A 16877-nucleotide genomic window follows, 5' to 3' on the forward strand; every position below is an offset into this window, starting at 1 on the left:
ATTTTATAAATAAATTTATATTTAAATAATTTTATAAATAAATTTATATTTAAATAATTTTATAATGTATTTTTATAAGAAAACGTAATTTTAATTATATTAAAACGCATTTTTAAAGTGTATTTGAGTGACCTAATTGTAAATTTTATAATGTATTAAAAATATATATCATTAAAAAAATAAAAACAATCTTATTTTTTAATGCAAGGACCGGTTGGGACGAGGACCGACGACCCATAACCGATTATAAAATACCTTGACCGGTCTTATCATTTTCGACCGGAACCGGTTATGACCGCTTATGAGAAAGGTTAGGACCAATTGGATCCGGCCCGACCCGGAACTCATTTTTGGCCATCTCTACTCTACCCAAAATTGATGGTTGGGACTGGGGAGCCATTGTCCAATAAGGCCCAATTGTTTCAACAACCTTAGCGGCGTCGTACCTTACGACACGTCACGTAACTAGGAAAATGGGCGGTGGATGTGGATTTCTTGGTGTGAGCTCTCGTCCAATTTCATCACTCTCCTTCCATAACGAAATCAGTCCTCTAGGGTTTTGATAAACTGTACTGAATTTTAGTGTTTCTGTTTCCAGTAGAGAGAAATGGGTCGGATATTTTTGGTGGAGTTAGAAGGAAGGACTTACAAATGCAAGTTCTGCAAAACAAATTTATCCCTCGCCGAGAATGTCGTTTCACGGGTAATGATTTCCGTATGATCTTAAATCTCATTCGTTATTTTATACTGTTACAAGTTTTCTATTTTAGTTTTATTAATTAGGGGTTCTTTGCGATTTGTTTGATTTGGGATTTATGATTACTGTTTATTCGTCACCTTTTTGATGATTTTTTATTAGTTTCTGCCTAATTAAGTGCTTGATAACAATCTAGAAGCTGTGTGGGTCGATTAATGGCTTTGCATAATTGTAGTAATTGTGTTATGTATGTGGTTACGAAACCCTATGATACTTGTAATCAAAGAATATGGTGGCTGTGTTTGAACTTTTGAGCTTCCATCTGATACAAAACTTCACCAGGGGCTGTTTGGTTGGTTTTTCATTAAGTCAAACTGACTGCATGGATTAATCAGTCTGTTTGGGAAGATTTTTGTTTGGGAGGTTTTTTTCATAGATGGAAGAAGCTTGTTTTTTAATATTGGGAGGGGCAGATTTGGAAAAACTTGGCTTTCTGCATAAAGCTATCCCTAGAAGCTTACTGAATAAGCCATTTTGCATGTCATTAAGCCACTATCGAACAGTCATGATAGCTGGCCGCTTAAGCTGTGAATGCTATTAAGCTCATTAAGCTGCTAAAGGACAGGCCCTAAGCCACTGCTCTTGTGTAATTGCGGTACATATGATTTGAATTTGAAAGGGGGGAGGTTGTAGCCCTCATTTTGGGTTTTGCTGCTTATGTTAGGACCTCATTTCAGGGCTTCCTTAGGACTTCGTTTACTACATGAAAATAATACATACTCTCGGCGAAAAAGAGAGTCCCCATTTGGTTAGATTTAAGTGGTAGACTACCTTGAACTATATGAAAATCTTTAAACTGGAAAATATAAGGAGTTAAAATGACTTAAAATGTCAGATTCTTTTGAATGTGAAATGTACTAGGTTTGAATTTATTTAATGAGAAACCGATGGTGGTTATGTGATGAATGGAATGAAAATACAAATTTGGTCAACTTGCAAATAGGTTATTCCTGCTTCCTGATGATTCTTGTCGGTTTTTATATTTCTGAACCTTTAACATAAAAACAACTCACTCAACTACAAGTGCGGAAATATAAAAAGTTTGAGATGAAGAATACAATGTAGGGCACTCCCTCACTTTTCCATAAGTTGGTGATTCATCACCAACACAACTAGTGATGTGTCTTAAGACTAAATTACTTATCTGAAAGATACAAGTATGTTCAAGTGATTATATCATATGATAAACGAGTGTAAGTTGCCAAAATATTTTCATAACAAAACAATGGCTTTTCTGGCTTTCTTTCGCACAAAATATCACATTTTTATCTTTGAGTGAGTATGGGTGTTCAACCTTCAATGGTGAGGAATATTTTATATTTGTAGTACAAGATAGAAAAATCATCCGGGCACAATCCGGAAGTTCGAACTAATAGAGTTAAAAAGCGCATATAACATTTTGATCGTTTTGGAAAACAAGTCAGAAATAGTACTCAGGAAGCCCTGTTTATTACATCCGGACTTCCATATTGACCGAATTAGATTTTTTCCCTCTGAAAAAGCAAGAACTTTTGTGTAACATGCCAAATCAATCCTTCCATAACCATTATAGTGTTTAAAGGAATATTATAAAAAATCTTTCCCACAAAGCATTTGTCATTTCTTAAGTCAAATAACATTTTGAATTTGAATTCAAGAACTCTTGCAAGAATTCTTTTGTTTTATAAACTATATAAAATCTTTTATATAAAGTTATGATTGATATTTTGATTTTTCACGAGAAAATTGCCAATGATATTTGGTGATTCTATGGATAATACATCATGCTTATGCTTGCATCTTTTAACTTTTTCTTTTTTTAAACAATCAGGGTTTTCATTGCCGCAGAGGAAAAGCATACCTGTTCAGCAACGTGTAAGTTGTTCAAACTTCATTCTTTCACTATAATGCTTGTTTAATGTACTGATTAAATAAATACTCTTTGCATTAAACACACCTTGCAGTTGCACGTCAATAGTATGAACATACGCTACCAAAGGTTGATTTTCTTTTGGTGTTAAAAATGAGCAACTTATGAATGATTGCAGAGAGGCAGTTCAGAACCAAAGCTTTCATATAATTGGATTTTTGGTTAATTGGAGTGGATTTCACTTTTTCTAAGTTTGCAAGCTGTGTGATGTCTTATGATTCAGCTGGCTTGACAGTTACATGGGGCATATTCAATTTTGGAAGACGATTGGCTTTTAGGTTGATTGGGGAGGGTGCAATGCAGGCGTGATCGATAGTTCTCGGATTGACGTAGCAAATTGAACTTATAGTGGATTTTATGAATCTTTGATTAAATTTTGATATGATTTTAAGTCTCATTAGTAGAACAGATATGCTCACAGAATAATTTAACTTTTGATCCATGGGGGATGGGACTAGGAAGAGAAGGAAATGTAGAGTTCTAAATTATTAATATAAAGAACTAGGGTTCCACAGTATGCTAGGGTGTAGGGTCTATTTAGGCACCGTCACAAGAAGATTTGTGCAATTGGTATATAAAATTTCAATGTTCGAGCCAAAGTTGTTAAGGCCTCAAGGCGCACTTAGTTGCAAAGGGGTCTGGAGGTCAAGGCGAGAGGTGTGGGCCTCAGAAATGCGAGGCGCATCTGATCAATACACACACACACACACATATACACATTCACACAGTACACACAACTCAAATATGCAGCAAGTACAAGCCTCCAATGCAAGAACGAACAGTACTTCAACAGAGGCAAAAGGGGGAAGGGTTTAAAGCACGAGCCATGAGAGAGAAGTGTTTAAAGCATGCGCCATGAGGGAGAAGTTTTAAGGCCTGAATTTTTATAGTGAAGGAGGCCTGAAGTTCTAGGGACTGGGTATTTAGTATTAGGGTTTGACTTATGTCATCTATTTAATAACTTTCTTTTCAAGAAGTAATGGAGATGACAAGATCAGAAAACTTATTTAATATTAGGGTTTGACTAGTCATCTAATAACTCTTTATGAGGTGCGCCTAGGCCCACAAGGCGCCCAAGCCAAGGCGCAGCCTTAGTGAGCCTCGTGAATACGCCTAGCCTCGACTTAAGAAAAGCCCAAGATCTTGAGCCTTGTGAGCCTCAGAGCCCAGGTGTACCTCAAGCGCGCCTTTAACAACTATGATTCAAGCTAAGATTAGTTGCCTCTTTTTTTGTACTAGTTGGAATTTTAGCCAATATCAATATTAATAGAAGTGTTCTCTTACTCCACTCTAAGCCTTGTGGATAAAATGTCTATTTATATGGAACGGAAATCTAATTATCAACCCACATTGCTCTTTTTTATAAAGCTATCCAAACACTATGATGCACCTCTGTAGGTTGTCAATTCTATTGCAAGAAAAATCGGATGATTCCAATAGTGATTCCAGCTTTTGAGAGGCTGAAAACTCTTCCAAAGGCTACTGCCAATAGATATTGTCCTCAACACCTTTTTTATATGTCAATGCCAAGTTGCCAAACTAACTATTTAGGACAGCTTAACAGCCCCTTATTGCATGGTCAACCAATATTGCCTTACATTTTACCTCTTTTACCCTTCTTGACGTAGTAATTCTGTGATTTATTCCAAATATTCAATAATATGATTTCTAATAATGAGATCAATTTTGTATTTGTTACTTTGTGCGTAGTAAGGGGCTTATCACACGATCTCTTTATTTTCTATATATTTATCCAAATATAATATTCCCTTGAGTGGATGTGGAGAATGTGGGAATGGTAACTTGTAAACTTGGGCAAGGAGCTTAGTTATTATGGGAGGAAGGGCCTATCATCTTTTCGGCCAAGGATCTACAGCTTTTAGTCAATTATGCACACACTGTCGTCATCATGATTTAGAAGCCATGCTATAACTATTTAAAGCAATAAAATTGTAAGGTTTCTTTTGTGAATTAACATTTGAAAAACGCAGCGGAAAATAATTTTAGGTTACTTTTGTATAAAACTTTTTAGTAAAAGAAACCCTTTTCGGATCCAATGACACATTTAAACATATCTAAACAAACCATAGGGTGTTTAGTTGTTTACCTTTAAGATTCTTTATAGATTCTGGAGCACCAGAAACCAAAATAGGTTTCCTCGCAATCCACACACCAACACGCCTGGCCTCAACAGAGTGCTAGCCCGAAACCCTTTTCTAGTATGTGTTTTAACATAAAAGAAAATAGGTTTCTTTTATGTTGTTATATGGTAATCTCTAAAATTCTAAAAGGATTAATTAATTTAGGCTTCGGCTTATCACCTAATTTATTGGTGGCCATTGGAGTTGTAGATAGATCATAATTCCCAAACATGGGCCAGGCCTACTATAATTCTTAGGCCCATATATTAAAAGCCCATCAAGCCAAAATATATTTACACATAAAACCCTGTAATTATCATAATTACACTTTAGCACATACTTTAACTATTCAGCTAGAATAACGATGATATTATTCGGGTTTCTGATTATCCAAAAATCATATCGAAGTATTCGTATTATTTGTGTGCGACCCTAGAGGTTTATGTACTCCTTAGCAGTAAACTGTGTGACACATGTCGTGGGGATATAAAAACTTACAAGAACCTTTTTGTGCTCAACTGCCTGATTGATTGAGATTCATAATGGAAGTATTCTTCTTTTCTCTTGCCACTTTTTGCTAGTCTCCCCACATCTGCTCTCAATTCTACTTTTCTGCTCACACCATGTGGCACATTCATCATATATTAAATGATGGAATTGGTTGTAGGGCAATGCACACGTCTTATGTTATCAATGTATCAGTATCTAGTTACTGCATAAGGCATACGACTATTAGTGAGGAAAAGCTAGATGATAATTTGGCTGAATCATCTGAATGATGGAAAATCTCCTTCATTGTGCTCCTTTTTTCCCTTTTGCTCTGGCAGGAGGTTTATTTAGGCTAGGGAGGAAGTTTTAAAGAAAGCAATCTGGTTTGAATGTTGGATGGCGTCTTCAAGTCATCTAGCAGTTGGTGTAAATTTAGACAAAGGGGCTGTTTGATTGGTTTTTCATCAAGTCCTCTAAGGATAAAGTTATCTGTGTGGATTAATTTGTCTGTATAGATTGGAAGGTTTTGTCATAGATGGAAGTAGCCTGTCTTTTAATTGGGAGGGGCATGTTTGGAAAAAACTTTGCATTCTGCATAAAGCTCCCCCTAGAAGCTTTACTGAATAAGCCACTTTCTATATCATTAAGTCACTACAAAATGGTCATGTATAGTTGACCGAATAAGATGTGAGTCGCATTAAGCTCATTAAGCTGCTGACAAGCAGGCCCTAACTAGCGTTCGTAATATGTTCTTCTGATGAAAATCTTCCCTAAAAACAATTGAGTGATTGAACTCCATCTTCCCAACTATTTGCAGTGAAATCCAGGCTCACAAACAATTAAGAAGACGATCCATGCCATACCGATAAGACTTTTTTCTTTTAAAAATGAATGGAAGATGTTACTAACAATCGGAAAGGGAGAGTTGTATCATTTGCAGTTGCTATGCATTAAGATGACATCAATATAATTCTTCCCGAGGCATATATTTCTGGTGGAACCTTTTTGCCTTTGCTTCTGTTAGCTCAAATGTCTTTTCTTCAAATCTACTATGATAAATATACTTCGGCCCCTCTACTTTATTCCTACCACTACACAAATGCTATCCACAACTATTGTCCAGAACACATACATGGGCGAATATATATATATATATATACACGGTCAGGTTGCGGGGAAAACTGCAAAAAACTCCTTTTCAATAGAAAAGAATAGCCAAACCGACCCAGCTGGCTGGTCAATGGGTGGTTTCTCCGTGGACAATGCCACCTTAAATCGTACAGCAGCGAGGGATAACCCGCCCATATAGCCAGTTCGCAGGTAAAGAGACTAAAGAAACAAGAACAGAAACAGTCTCTTGAAAATTGAAAAACTGAGGAACACCCCTAATAAGCATCCATTTGGATAGTATACATATGTGTATACAAGTAATTTGTCCGCCATGCATGTGTATACATATGCACACGTGCATAGAAATCAGGAAACATCTTCATTACTTGCATGCACATATGCATATCATACAGATGAACGATTATTAGGGTGTTCCTCAATTTTTCATTTTCTTGGGGGTCTTCCCTTAAACCTCACTATATATATGTATGCATAGAGGGAAGAAATGTTTCAGGTATGATTATTGCGAAATTCTAAATGGCTTAGTATCAATCAAATATAAATCACCATGCAAACTAAAAGTTAAAAGCTACAGCTCAGCAACTAAGCGAGACACAATATTCAGCACATAAAAATAAAAATAAAAAACTTTTGGAACGGTGTAAAGGGACCAATAATTTTTCTTTTCCATATATTGTATGATTGGCACCACTGTATTGTTTCTTGCAAGAAAGTTTGTCGGTGGCCTTGTGTTGAGGTAACCATTCTAGTTACTATTGTACAAGCGTTTTGTGATTTAGGGTGAACGTCACAGCTGGACCCGTTGAGGAGAGGATGATGCTTTCAGGAATGCATACTGTTACGGATATATTTTGTGTATGCTGTGGACAAATCGTTGGCTGGAAATATGTAAGCCTCCCCCCTCACACCGATCACACACCGTCACAGAGATTCATCCACATGAGTCCCTGTGTGCACTTCTTGGCGAAATTCTGTAGTTATCACACCAGGTCAAATGCAAAATCGGGCCATTAGCAAAGGCTACAACCGATATCGCGTATGCTAGTTGAAAATGCATATGCATTTCACCTGTAGGGGTAATTTCAGATGAGAACCGTAAACAAGAACCAACTATTCATGAATTATTCATATGATGAATATCCTTAATCATATTTTAGGGTTATTCATCATGAATAATGAAAGTGTATGATATTCATGAATATTTTAGGGTTATTCATTGTGAATAATTCATAATATAATTGGCTCATAAGTTTTCAAAATATCTACAGTTCTCATTTGAATATACCCCTTCTTAACCTGTATTGCTGCAGAATTCTCGCACTTGTGTTATTGTTGATTGTCGGCTCTCTCACTTAAACGTGATTAGCGCTTTAAAAATTTACGGGTTTCATTTGGGATGAATCTTGAAAACAGGAGACTGCACATGAACAATCCCAAAAGTATAAAGAAGGCAAATTTGTTCTTGAAAGGTATGCCCTCGTCTTTTAAGGCTGCTTTTGGTACATGAGACTGGACAAAACAGGACAAAACTCGCTGCCCCACGTTTGGCACGACATGTAACATGACAAAAACTCACTGTTCCATGTTTGGCTCCAATCACCCTCAGAGGGGGCCTTGCTACCACCCTCAGGTGGATTAGGGGTCACCCGGTCAAGATCCGAACAAGGAGCACTCAACTACTAGTATAGTCACATGGGACAGGGACTGGGTGGGACGAAAAAAGGTTTTCTTTTTCCATTTGATGACGTATATGTGTTTGTTGGACAGAGGAAGGATCATCGACGGACTTGATTCAGAATTTTACATTGATACCCGTCCGAGTTCAAGCGATGCTGAAGAAGCCTAGTGTTACTGTTTTCCCTAGACTAATATATACATACAAGAATAAATGGTGTAAGATGATGGAAAAATGTTTTTGTATGTTGGAAATAAGTTGTAGATTGTTGCTGTGTTGGATCGTCGTTCGACCAGAGCAATGCTTTATCTTTACTCTCGAGTTCAGAAAACACACACATTTACACAAGTAACTGTCAAATAGAATAAGGATATAATTGTAAAAATGATACCTTTTCTTTGCTTTCTCTTATGTTCGAGAAAATGAAAACGTTGGAAGCGTTTTTCTACGAAGTGGGTATGACGCTACCATCTAGAGCATTCTCATCCTATTGTACGTAAATCACATGTCCCACGGGCGTGTGGGTTGTATTTGGAGTTGAATCATGTATCTTTCACTCGTCTTTACCTGCTAGACTAAAACCGTGGAGACTCGGGGACTGTAACGTGACTAACCAGCCAGCAAGGAATTTTGAAAATTGAAATAATTTAGGGGACTGTTAAGACAAAACCGAAACTTATAGGATCAAAACTGTATATTAGTAAATATTAGTATAGGGATCATTATTGTAATTAACTTTCCCGTTTAAAAGAAAAAAAAGGAGAATTCTATCTACTTGCTCGACACTTTTGTTCCGTCGTCCGTCCTCATAATCCGATTGGTCGTCTGGTGGCTCCACGGATCATCGTGTGTGTATGTGGGAGGGGGAGAGAGAGAGAGAGAGAGATTTGGCTTCTATGGCGGTTTTAATTTGCTAATTGATCGATTCACGCTTATGACGTTCTAATCAATTTTGGTTTTCCGGAAATTTTCCATCTACTCGCGTTTTCTTTTGTTGTTTATAAATTTTGATCGCAGGTGAAATCAGTAGGGAATTAGAAGCTTAATGGGGCGCAGTGGTTTGTCCTCCAAAAGAAAACACTCGAAGAAAAAGAGTATGAAGGATTCTTCCGAGGTTTGTCAAATTTATGCGAGTTTCTAGTTTTAGGGTTTCAGCTTCTTCTCTGATCTTCTTAAATTGCTATCGTATAATGTTAATTTCATGTTTCTTGGCCGATCCTTGACACTTCTCCACAATGTTCTGTGATTACAAATTTACAATGTGAAATTTCAGTCAATTTACGAGGTTACAACTGGATAAGCAAATTGACTCCTGGCTTGCCTTAATGGGGTTTCGACATTTTTTATTTTTGCCTTCTTTTCTAGTTCACTTGCTATAGAATGGACTAATTTGTTATTCTAAAACTTGAAATGAAAAATGGTGGAAGGATGGAATGGTAACATCTTTATCTGGTTGTGATTGGTGATGCAAGAAAAAAGAAACCCTTAGTCATTAGTTCTGTCGAATGCATCTCCCCTAATTCTTGTATATGTCCTTTATTTGATTTACTTCCATATCTTCCTTTTGGATAGGGGTGACAGGAACAGCCTGATAGAAGAAGTATTGACTTGAAACACTTTGAACTCACTTTCAGTTTTCTTTATGTTCATGTTGGTTACAACGTCCATAGGGTCGTCGGAAAAAGAGAAGTAGCAGAAATAAATCCAAGAAGCTTCGTCGTCATGATGATTCTTTTTCTTCTGATGATGATGATGTGTCAACTAGTTCATCACTGGTTTCATCTTCCAGTTCGGAGGGTGAGTATAAAAGTAGAAGGGCACGCTCTCACACACGGAATGAAGTAAAGGGTAGTAGGAAACGGTCCAGAAGACGGTCATTGAGCGAAGAGAGCGGCAAGGATTCACCACTTGTGAAGAAGAGAAAGAGGTCTAAGAAAAAAGCTGACTCAGAAATGAGGAAGAAGAGTAAGAAGATCAAGAAGAAGAAGAAGTCGAGAAGAGATGCTTATATTAGTTCTGCAAGCAGTGGTTCCTCAAGCTGCTCCACTTGCGGAGATCGAAATAGTAGTAGTGACGAAGGGGCGTCACTTGGGAGGCGAAGGAGTAGGTCCAGAGAAAAGAAAAAGGATCATAGAGATTCTATCAAGGGTAGAAAGGGACATAGGAAGAATAGGAGTAGGTCTAGGAGTTCTTCACCGAGCAAATTGAGCAATAGTTTTGATGATGATGACAACATTGAGAAAGTGATGGTGGAAAACAACTCGAGGCGGTTAAAGTCTATTATTACTGTTGCAAAACCACCAGAGAACGAAGAAGAGAACGATAAAGATATGAAAAAGGACGAGCTTAAAGAAGAGATTGTGTATGACTATGATGATTACCCATCCTGTAAAAGCAATGATAGTAACGATGGCGAAAGCAAGAAGGAATTAGTTGATCGTTCTAATGTTTCACCTGAGAAAAGAAGGTTGCTAACAAGTGTTATTGGAGAAGTAAACTCATCTTCTAGCCTAAAAGATAACGAACCCGTCTCACCTGACAAGAATCCAGGTAAAGAATGTGTTGGTTCTAAGGAAGACGAGAGCAATGCTTCTGGTAATATGGGATCAGAAGTGGATAAACTGGAGTCAATATTGAGACAAAAAGCTTTAGAAAACCTTAGTAGATTCCGAGGTGGGATTCAAACAAAAACAGTAGTTCCTGTTGATAATAAACATAAAAGTGATCAAAGTGGTGTTAAGCAGTCGATTATTCAAACTCCAAGCAGACTACCTGTTCCGGAGCAGGATAGTTATAGCACGATGGCTGTGCCACAACCAGTAATCCCGAGGAGTAGGTTTACATGGCGGAGAGATCCTTCTGTTACCATAGGGAAAGAAGAAAAGGCTGCAACCAACAGTGGAACCGAATCTTGTAGACCTCAGGCACCTGCACCCAAATTACAAACTGCAAATTTATCTTCCACCCCTTGTGTAGAAAATAAGATGAAAATTATGAAGAACACTGGTCACAGTATTGGTGGTATAGAAACTAATGATGGCCAAAAGGCAACTACTGGTCTTGAAACCAAAGAGGGTAGCTCAAAGGAGCAGCAAACTGAAAGCAACAACTCACAGTTTGAGAAGAAGACAATGTCTGTGATGAGAGGTGGTGAAATGGTGCAGGTAAGTGTTTATTGCTTGTAGTTCCAAGCCACAAATAGTGAAATGATGGCTTATATGATTTGACACATTTTCTGTGTGCAATCTTTAGTACTCCTTCCATTCCAAAATAAGTGTCCACTTTTCTATTTTAGTTTGTCCCAAAATAAATGTCCATTTTCAAAAGTAACCGCTTATTTTCCAATTCTATCTGATGGAAACATTTATTGCTCCCTCTAGATAAAATTGTCATCTAGTTGATTAGAAAGTGTACTAATTACCCATATCTAAAACCGTCCTTTTCATTGTGGACATTTATTTTGGGACGGGGAATATGTGGAAACTGTAAAGAGATGGTAAATTATTACTCTGCACAGATTTTCAGCAGCAAACATCCACATTGTGCTCTCGAATTTGGGGAGAAAAGAAAAGAAAGGGATGAAAAGATAGGAATAGAAAATAATTTTTTTATTTGTGTTCTCGAGATGGAAGGAAAAGTAAAGAAAGGAAAGGAAATATGTCATTTTTACAAATATGACTTTTAATGAATGGTTGGGTAGTTTTGTAATTTTAATAATCTTTTTAGTGGATCTTAATTTCTTTCCTTTCCTTTCCTTTTCTCCCAAGTTTGGGAGGAAACTTATCATTATTTTCCATTCGTTTCCTTTGCTTTCTCACCTAAAAAAGTTTTGAGAACACGAGCTTTTTTGACTCTCCTCCCCTTTCCTTTGTAATAAAAGTTTCGAGAACACAGCGAGTGTGCATGTTATGAAACACAATCTTCTATGGTACAAATACCATTTCATGCTAGGAGTGAATGCCAGTGAAAATTTGTGCAGTTATTGGTGTTGATTTAAGTTTTTTTTATTTATTTAATTTAGTTCAATGAATTATGCAAATTTGTTTCAATCTTTGATGCCAGGTGAGCTATAAGGTTTACATCCCCAACAGAGCTCCTGCTCTGGCTCGGAGACAACTCAAGCGGTGACGTGCAATACATGTTTATGGTAACATACGCCCTTCTTCTTACTCCTGAATCAAGGTAAAGTTGGAAGTGAGTGTGCGTAATTTTGCTAAAACGAACATACGGGTGGTGGTTTTATATTTGGTCAAGTTTGTGTTATACAAACTGTATGTGAAATAAAGGATATGCTGTAACAGACTTGGTTTTTCTTCGCATTATCCATTAACATCTATGCTTATCTTGCAAAGAAATATTTCTTGTTACGTGCTTTTATTTTGCTTTGATTGACTCGTGTGCCATAATCGTTGAGCTTGGATTGCAAGTCGAGATTTATACGAGTTTGATAGCAGGATGAGATCGAGAATGCGTGATTATTGACCACAATGATCGTCGGATTTGTAGGAGAAAATGGAAGGATGAATATGGGAAATGATCCAAGAATGAGATTTTTCTCCAAATTTGATGTAAATTTCTGCAGACTTTTTATTTAGTGACATAGCAAATTCATCACATTTTTTGTTGTGTTACTGTTTATCACATCAAATGTTGACAGGATATTCATGATGAATGGTTTCAACAAACCAAACCTCATCTCATGTCTATAACCATCAACTACTCTTTCACCTTCCTCTTTCCACTTATGCAAGCCCAATCATCGATTTTCGACACTGTCATGCCTTCCAAAAGATTCGAGTATCGATCTACAACAGTCGGTACCTAAGATGGAGAAAAACGCCGTTTAGTTGCTTTGCTGATTTACACCGTAAAAAAAAACTAGGGGCATATTCATATGAGAATCATGAACTAATGAAAGTGCAGTGAATAATTAGAGGTATACTGACCATGTGGGTTGGGTTCACGTGAGACAACTTTTTTACACTTTTGCTGTGAAGGTAAAAAGAAGTCGAACCTTCACAACAAAAACGCTGTGAAGGTTACCTTTACAGTATTTTGCTGTGAAGTTTTAAGTGTAAAAAAGTTGTTTCACTTGTCTCACGAAAACAATGTTGTCTCACATGATCCCAGATAACGGTTACGTAAAGATCATTGACCATTTAGAAGATACCTGGTCCAATATGATACCAGAAAGAGCTATTACAGCAGCAGGCTTGGCATAAGAAACAATCTCATCTGCCAAATCTAGCAAAGGGTTCAAAAGAATGTTTGCAACAACCACATCGTATGTCGCTTTCTCGAAGATCATTTCCATGCCATTTAAATCAACGTCGTTAGCCTTGGCTGCCCATTGCCATCCGTCTGTCGACAAAGGATTGGTGTTATTAGGAACAAGCTGCAATTGCAATTTGTCGGGGCCTATGTTGTTGAGATCGGCATTATGGCGTGCGGCTGTAATGGCTTGAGGATCTATATCCAACCCTGCTGATGAGGCTGCACCAAACTGTGTATTCAAGCCATATGCAAATGGTTACACGATGGATGTTTAGAGCATCTCAAACGGCTTCTCCATAATATATATATATATATATATATATATATATATATATATATATATGTGTGTGTGTGTGTGTGTAGGGACATTGAGAACCACTGATCATGTGTTGTTGACTTGTTTCAATCACAATTCATGTGAAAGTACAACGTTGTTTCACAACATTATTCGTACTTTTTGATACTGTTTGTTCCACATTTTGAAACAACAATGTTCCCCAATGCATTATTTCACAACGTGAAAACAACACATAATAAGCGGTTCTCAACCTTTTTCAAATACGGAGAAGATTTCCTTTTGTCTCATATTTTCTTCATTTTGAAAGCAGATCTGACCTCTACTCTGAAATAATAGAGCTACCGTTTTCATGAAAACCGACCTGAAGGTGGGGTCCGGATGGATGTAGAGCGGAATTACCTTTAGTGCCGCAATTGCAAGAATCCCGGAACCGGTGCCGTAATCCAAAACCTTTTCTCCACCTTTGATTAAACCATGTAATACCAAGAGACATAACTTGGTAGTAGGGTGGTCTCCAGTTCCAAATGCCAACCCAGGGTTTAAACTTATAATTGTTGCTTCAAGATCCTGTCCAAAACCATCATGCTAAATTGTTATGGAAAAAAACTGTCAAATATCGTTTTCATGTTTTAAAACCGTAAGTGCAAGTGCGAATAAAGTGAAAATATCTGGTACGGGTAGTCGGGGATGTTACAAATGGTATCAGAGCCGGGAACTGGACTGCTATGGGATCCCTGGGGGAATGGAGTATGAGATCTCATAACCGATAAAGGGAACAAAGGTTGCCTTATAAGGAACTGGATACCTCCTCTATCAGTTGCGCTTTAAAAAAAGCAAGTCCAGGTATAGATAAAGTAGATAATATCTGGTACGGTTGGCTGGGGATGTCACATTCAGAAAAGAGAAGAATAAATGAAAAATCATACTGGGGGAGTTATCCACTCGGGCACAATCCAAAGTCCTTCCGTAACTTCAATGGGATGGAAAGAATCCTGCAACAAAAGTTTATATACCAAGACTTTGAATTAAGCCTGTGTATGGATTTAGCTGTCTGTATGGATTAAGTAGCATCCATAGCTGTCTGTATGGATTAAGTAGCAGAGGTAAGAAAGCAATCTAACCCGAGAATTCTCAATCCAATCGGATTGGTAACCGACTGTGACTTTGTAAACAGGTGTTTCTTTCAATCCTATGGAGTCGGCAGCTTGTGAAATACTTCGATGCACATCTTGATTTACAGTAAATATCGAACTAAACGAGATCTGCGAAGTGATATGGATTCAGGAAGCAAAAGAGTAAAAACTCCAATATTATATTTTCAATGAGATTTCAGATCATGTGAAACCAACCTGTTTCCGTGAGACCACAATATAACATTGACAGCAAAAACACTGTAAATGTTACACTATGAAGGTAAACCTTCACAGAGTTGGTGTTTTTGCTGTGGAAGGTTATGTGTTCTTTTGTACGTTCACAGTGTTCTTGCTGTGAAGTTTCAGTGTTATAACACTCTCGGCAAAAACACTGTAAAGGTACACTATGAAGGTAAACTTTCACGGTGTTTTTGTTGTGTGGTTTTTTGTACTTTCATAGTGTTTTATTGTGAAGGTTTAGTGTTATAACACCGGCAACAAAGACACTATAAAGGTACACTACGAAGGTAAACCTTCACTTGTGATAACAGCGACAACAAAAACCCTGTAAAGGTAAACCTTCATAGTGTTTTTGCTGTGAAAGGTTCGGTCGTTTTTTTTACCTTCACGGTGTTTTATTGTGAAGGTTCAGTGTTATAACACATAGCAAAAACACCGTAAAGGGACACTATGAAGGTAAACCTTCTCGCTGTTTTTGCTGTGAAGTTCAATGTTTTTTGTACCTAGTGTGTTTTGCTGTGAAGGTTCAGTGTTATTTTGTGATCTCGTGGTGTCAAAAAAACAGACGGGTTTCATGAGAAGCCAACCCCATCCAATGATTTACCTCATCACTAGAGTTGCAGGTGTCTGGTTCAACCATGCTTGTGGAAGCTGCACCAAAACATAAAAGCGCCTCTGAAAGCATATCCTGATCAAACAAGATGGGAACTTGAAATCATTACATGAACAGTAACCATATTAGGGTATACATGAAAAGGTGTGTTTGCTTTTCTCTAATTTCAATTCCATGAACTTGAAGAGGGGTTAGAGGGAAGATCTTACTGCAACATCTTGACGACATTGGATGTCCACAGTTAAGTATGAACCACTGGTCGAAGTTTCAGAAACCGAAGAAGAAGATGTAGAGAATGCTGCAGTAATTGGATTGGAATTCAAGAAGTCTGTCAACTTTCTTGATGGATAATCTCTGGTGGAACCAATTAACATAGAAGTGGATCCATGAGTGAGCGTTGAAGTGTTGCGAATCGATGAGAAGGAAGTGCACGCCAAGTGTTTGAAGAAATGACTACGGAAAGAAGCCAGCAGCATTGACATGGTGTAGAAGCGCCTGAGGTCAGATAACCGAGGGGGCAAAGAGAAATATTTAACCAAGAAAATAACACAAAAATCTTATCGCAGTACATTTTCATGGCGTCAATCAACACTTAAAAAACGCACCCAGTCGGTCCACATCGCCATCTCCATGATCCACTCATCTCCATCACCGGAAAGACTCCACAGAACCCAGTCTGCCATGGTTTTTTCCTCAATTTGCAGCATTGGTGCTCTATTCAGCCATACCCAAGTTGCAGAAGATGCTTCATCCTGAAGAAATCAAATCAGGTGGGAATTTGGTCTCTTCTGTTTGACACTATGCGTGAAAAAGATTTTGCAATAATTCTTCGAGTCTTCGAGTTAATAGAAGCGTCTATCAAAGCTCAAAAAGAAAATCAAGGATCAAACGAGATGATGGGTTCGTTGCTAGCATTCTTCTTGGTACCAGAGGTTATCATTTTTTTTTGCTTTATGGTCACCAACTGTTTGATTATATGCCTAAAAAGGATTTTGGTTTCAATTTTGCATCTTTTATCCATTTTCTATTTGGGATTCTTCGTATAAATGGAGTTGTTCTTCCATAATAAGAATCGTACCAACCCCATATTAGTAAAATATGTTTAATATTTCGTTAGAATCTGCAATTAATAGCAGATCCTAACAAAATATCAAAGGAAGTTTAAGTGCAACAAGGGATGTAAATGATTTGAGCTTTTAATGAGCTGCTCGTGCTTG

At 37.5% G+C, this 16877-nt stretch overlaps 3 protein-coding genes across 3 annotated transcripts; 2 read left to right on the forward strand and 1 right to left on the reverse strand.

Annotated features, from left to right (window-relative positions):
* The first annotated feature begins 445 nt into the window (after positions 1-445).
* LOC112506548 (protein yippee-like At5g53940) lies at positions 446-8388 on the forward strand. The gene is made up of 6 exons (XM_025110673.1): positions 446-500; positions 599-703; positions 2568-2611; positions 7207-7315; positions 7841-7896; positions 8195-8388. The coding sequence occupies exons 2-6, from the start codon at positions 608-610 to the stop codon at positions 8271-8273; spliced, it is 384 nt and encodes a 127-aa protein (XP_024966441.1). The 5' UTR covers positions 446-500; positions 599-607; the 3' UTR covers positions 8274-8388.
* A 101-nt stretch (positions 8389-8489) lies between these two features.
* Positions 8490-12475, forward strand: LOC112506546 (transcriptional regulator ATRX homolog). The gene is made up of 3 exons (XM_025110671.1): positions 8490-9216; positions 9773-11266; positions 12165-12475. The coding sequence occupies exons 1-3, from the start codon at positions 9148-9150 to the stop codon at positions 12228-12230; spliced, it is 1629 nt and encodes a 542-aa protein (XP_024966439.1). The 5' UTR covers positions 8490-9147; the 3' UTR covers positions 12231-12475.
* A 177-nt stretch (positions 12476-12652) lies between these two features.
* Positions 12653-16756, reverse strand: LOC112506547 (ribosomal protein L11 methyltransferase). Its single transcript, XM_025110672.1, has 7 exons — positions 15870-16756; positions 15652-15735; positions 14796-14936; positions 14601-14666; positions 14074-14241; positions 13273-13605; positions 12653-12923 (listed from the first exon to the last, which is right to left on the reverse strand). Exons 1-7 carry the CDS (start codon positions 16140-16142, stop codon positions 12819-12821), a joined length of 1170 nt encoding a protein of 389 aa, XP_024966440.1. The 5' UTR covers positions 16143-16756; the 3' UTR covers positions 12653-12818.
* Between the last annotated feature and the right edge of the window lie 121 nt (positions 16757-16877).

This window comes from Cynara cardunculus (genome assembly GCF_001531365.2).
Source record: "Cynara cardunculus var. scolymus isolate 2C chromosome LG 2, CcrdV1, whole genome shotgun sequence".
Lineage (NCBI taxonomy): Eukaryota > Viridiplantae > Streptophyta > Magnoliopsida > Asterales > Asteraceae > Cynara > Cynara cardunculus.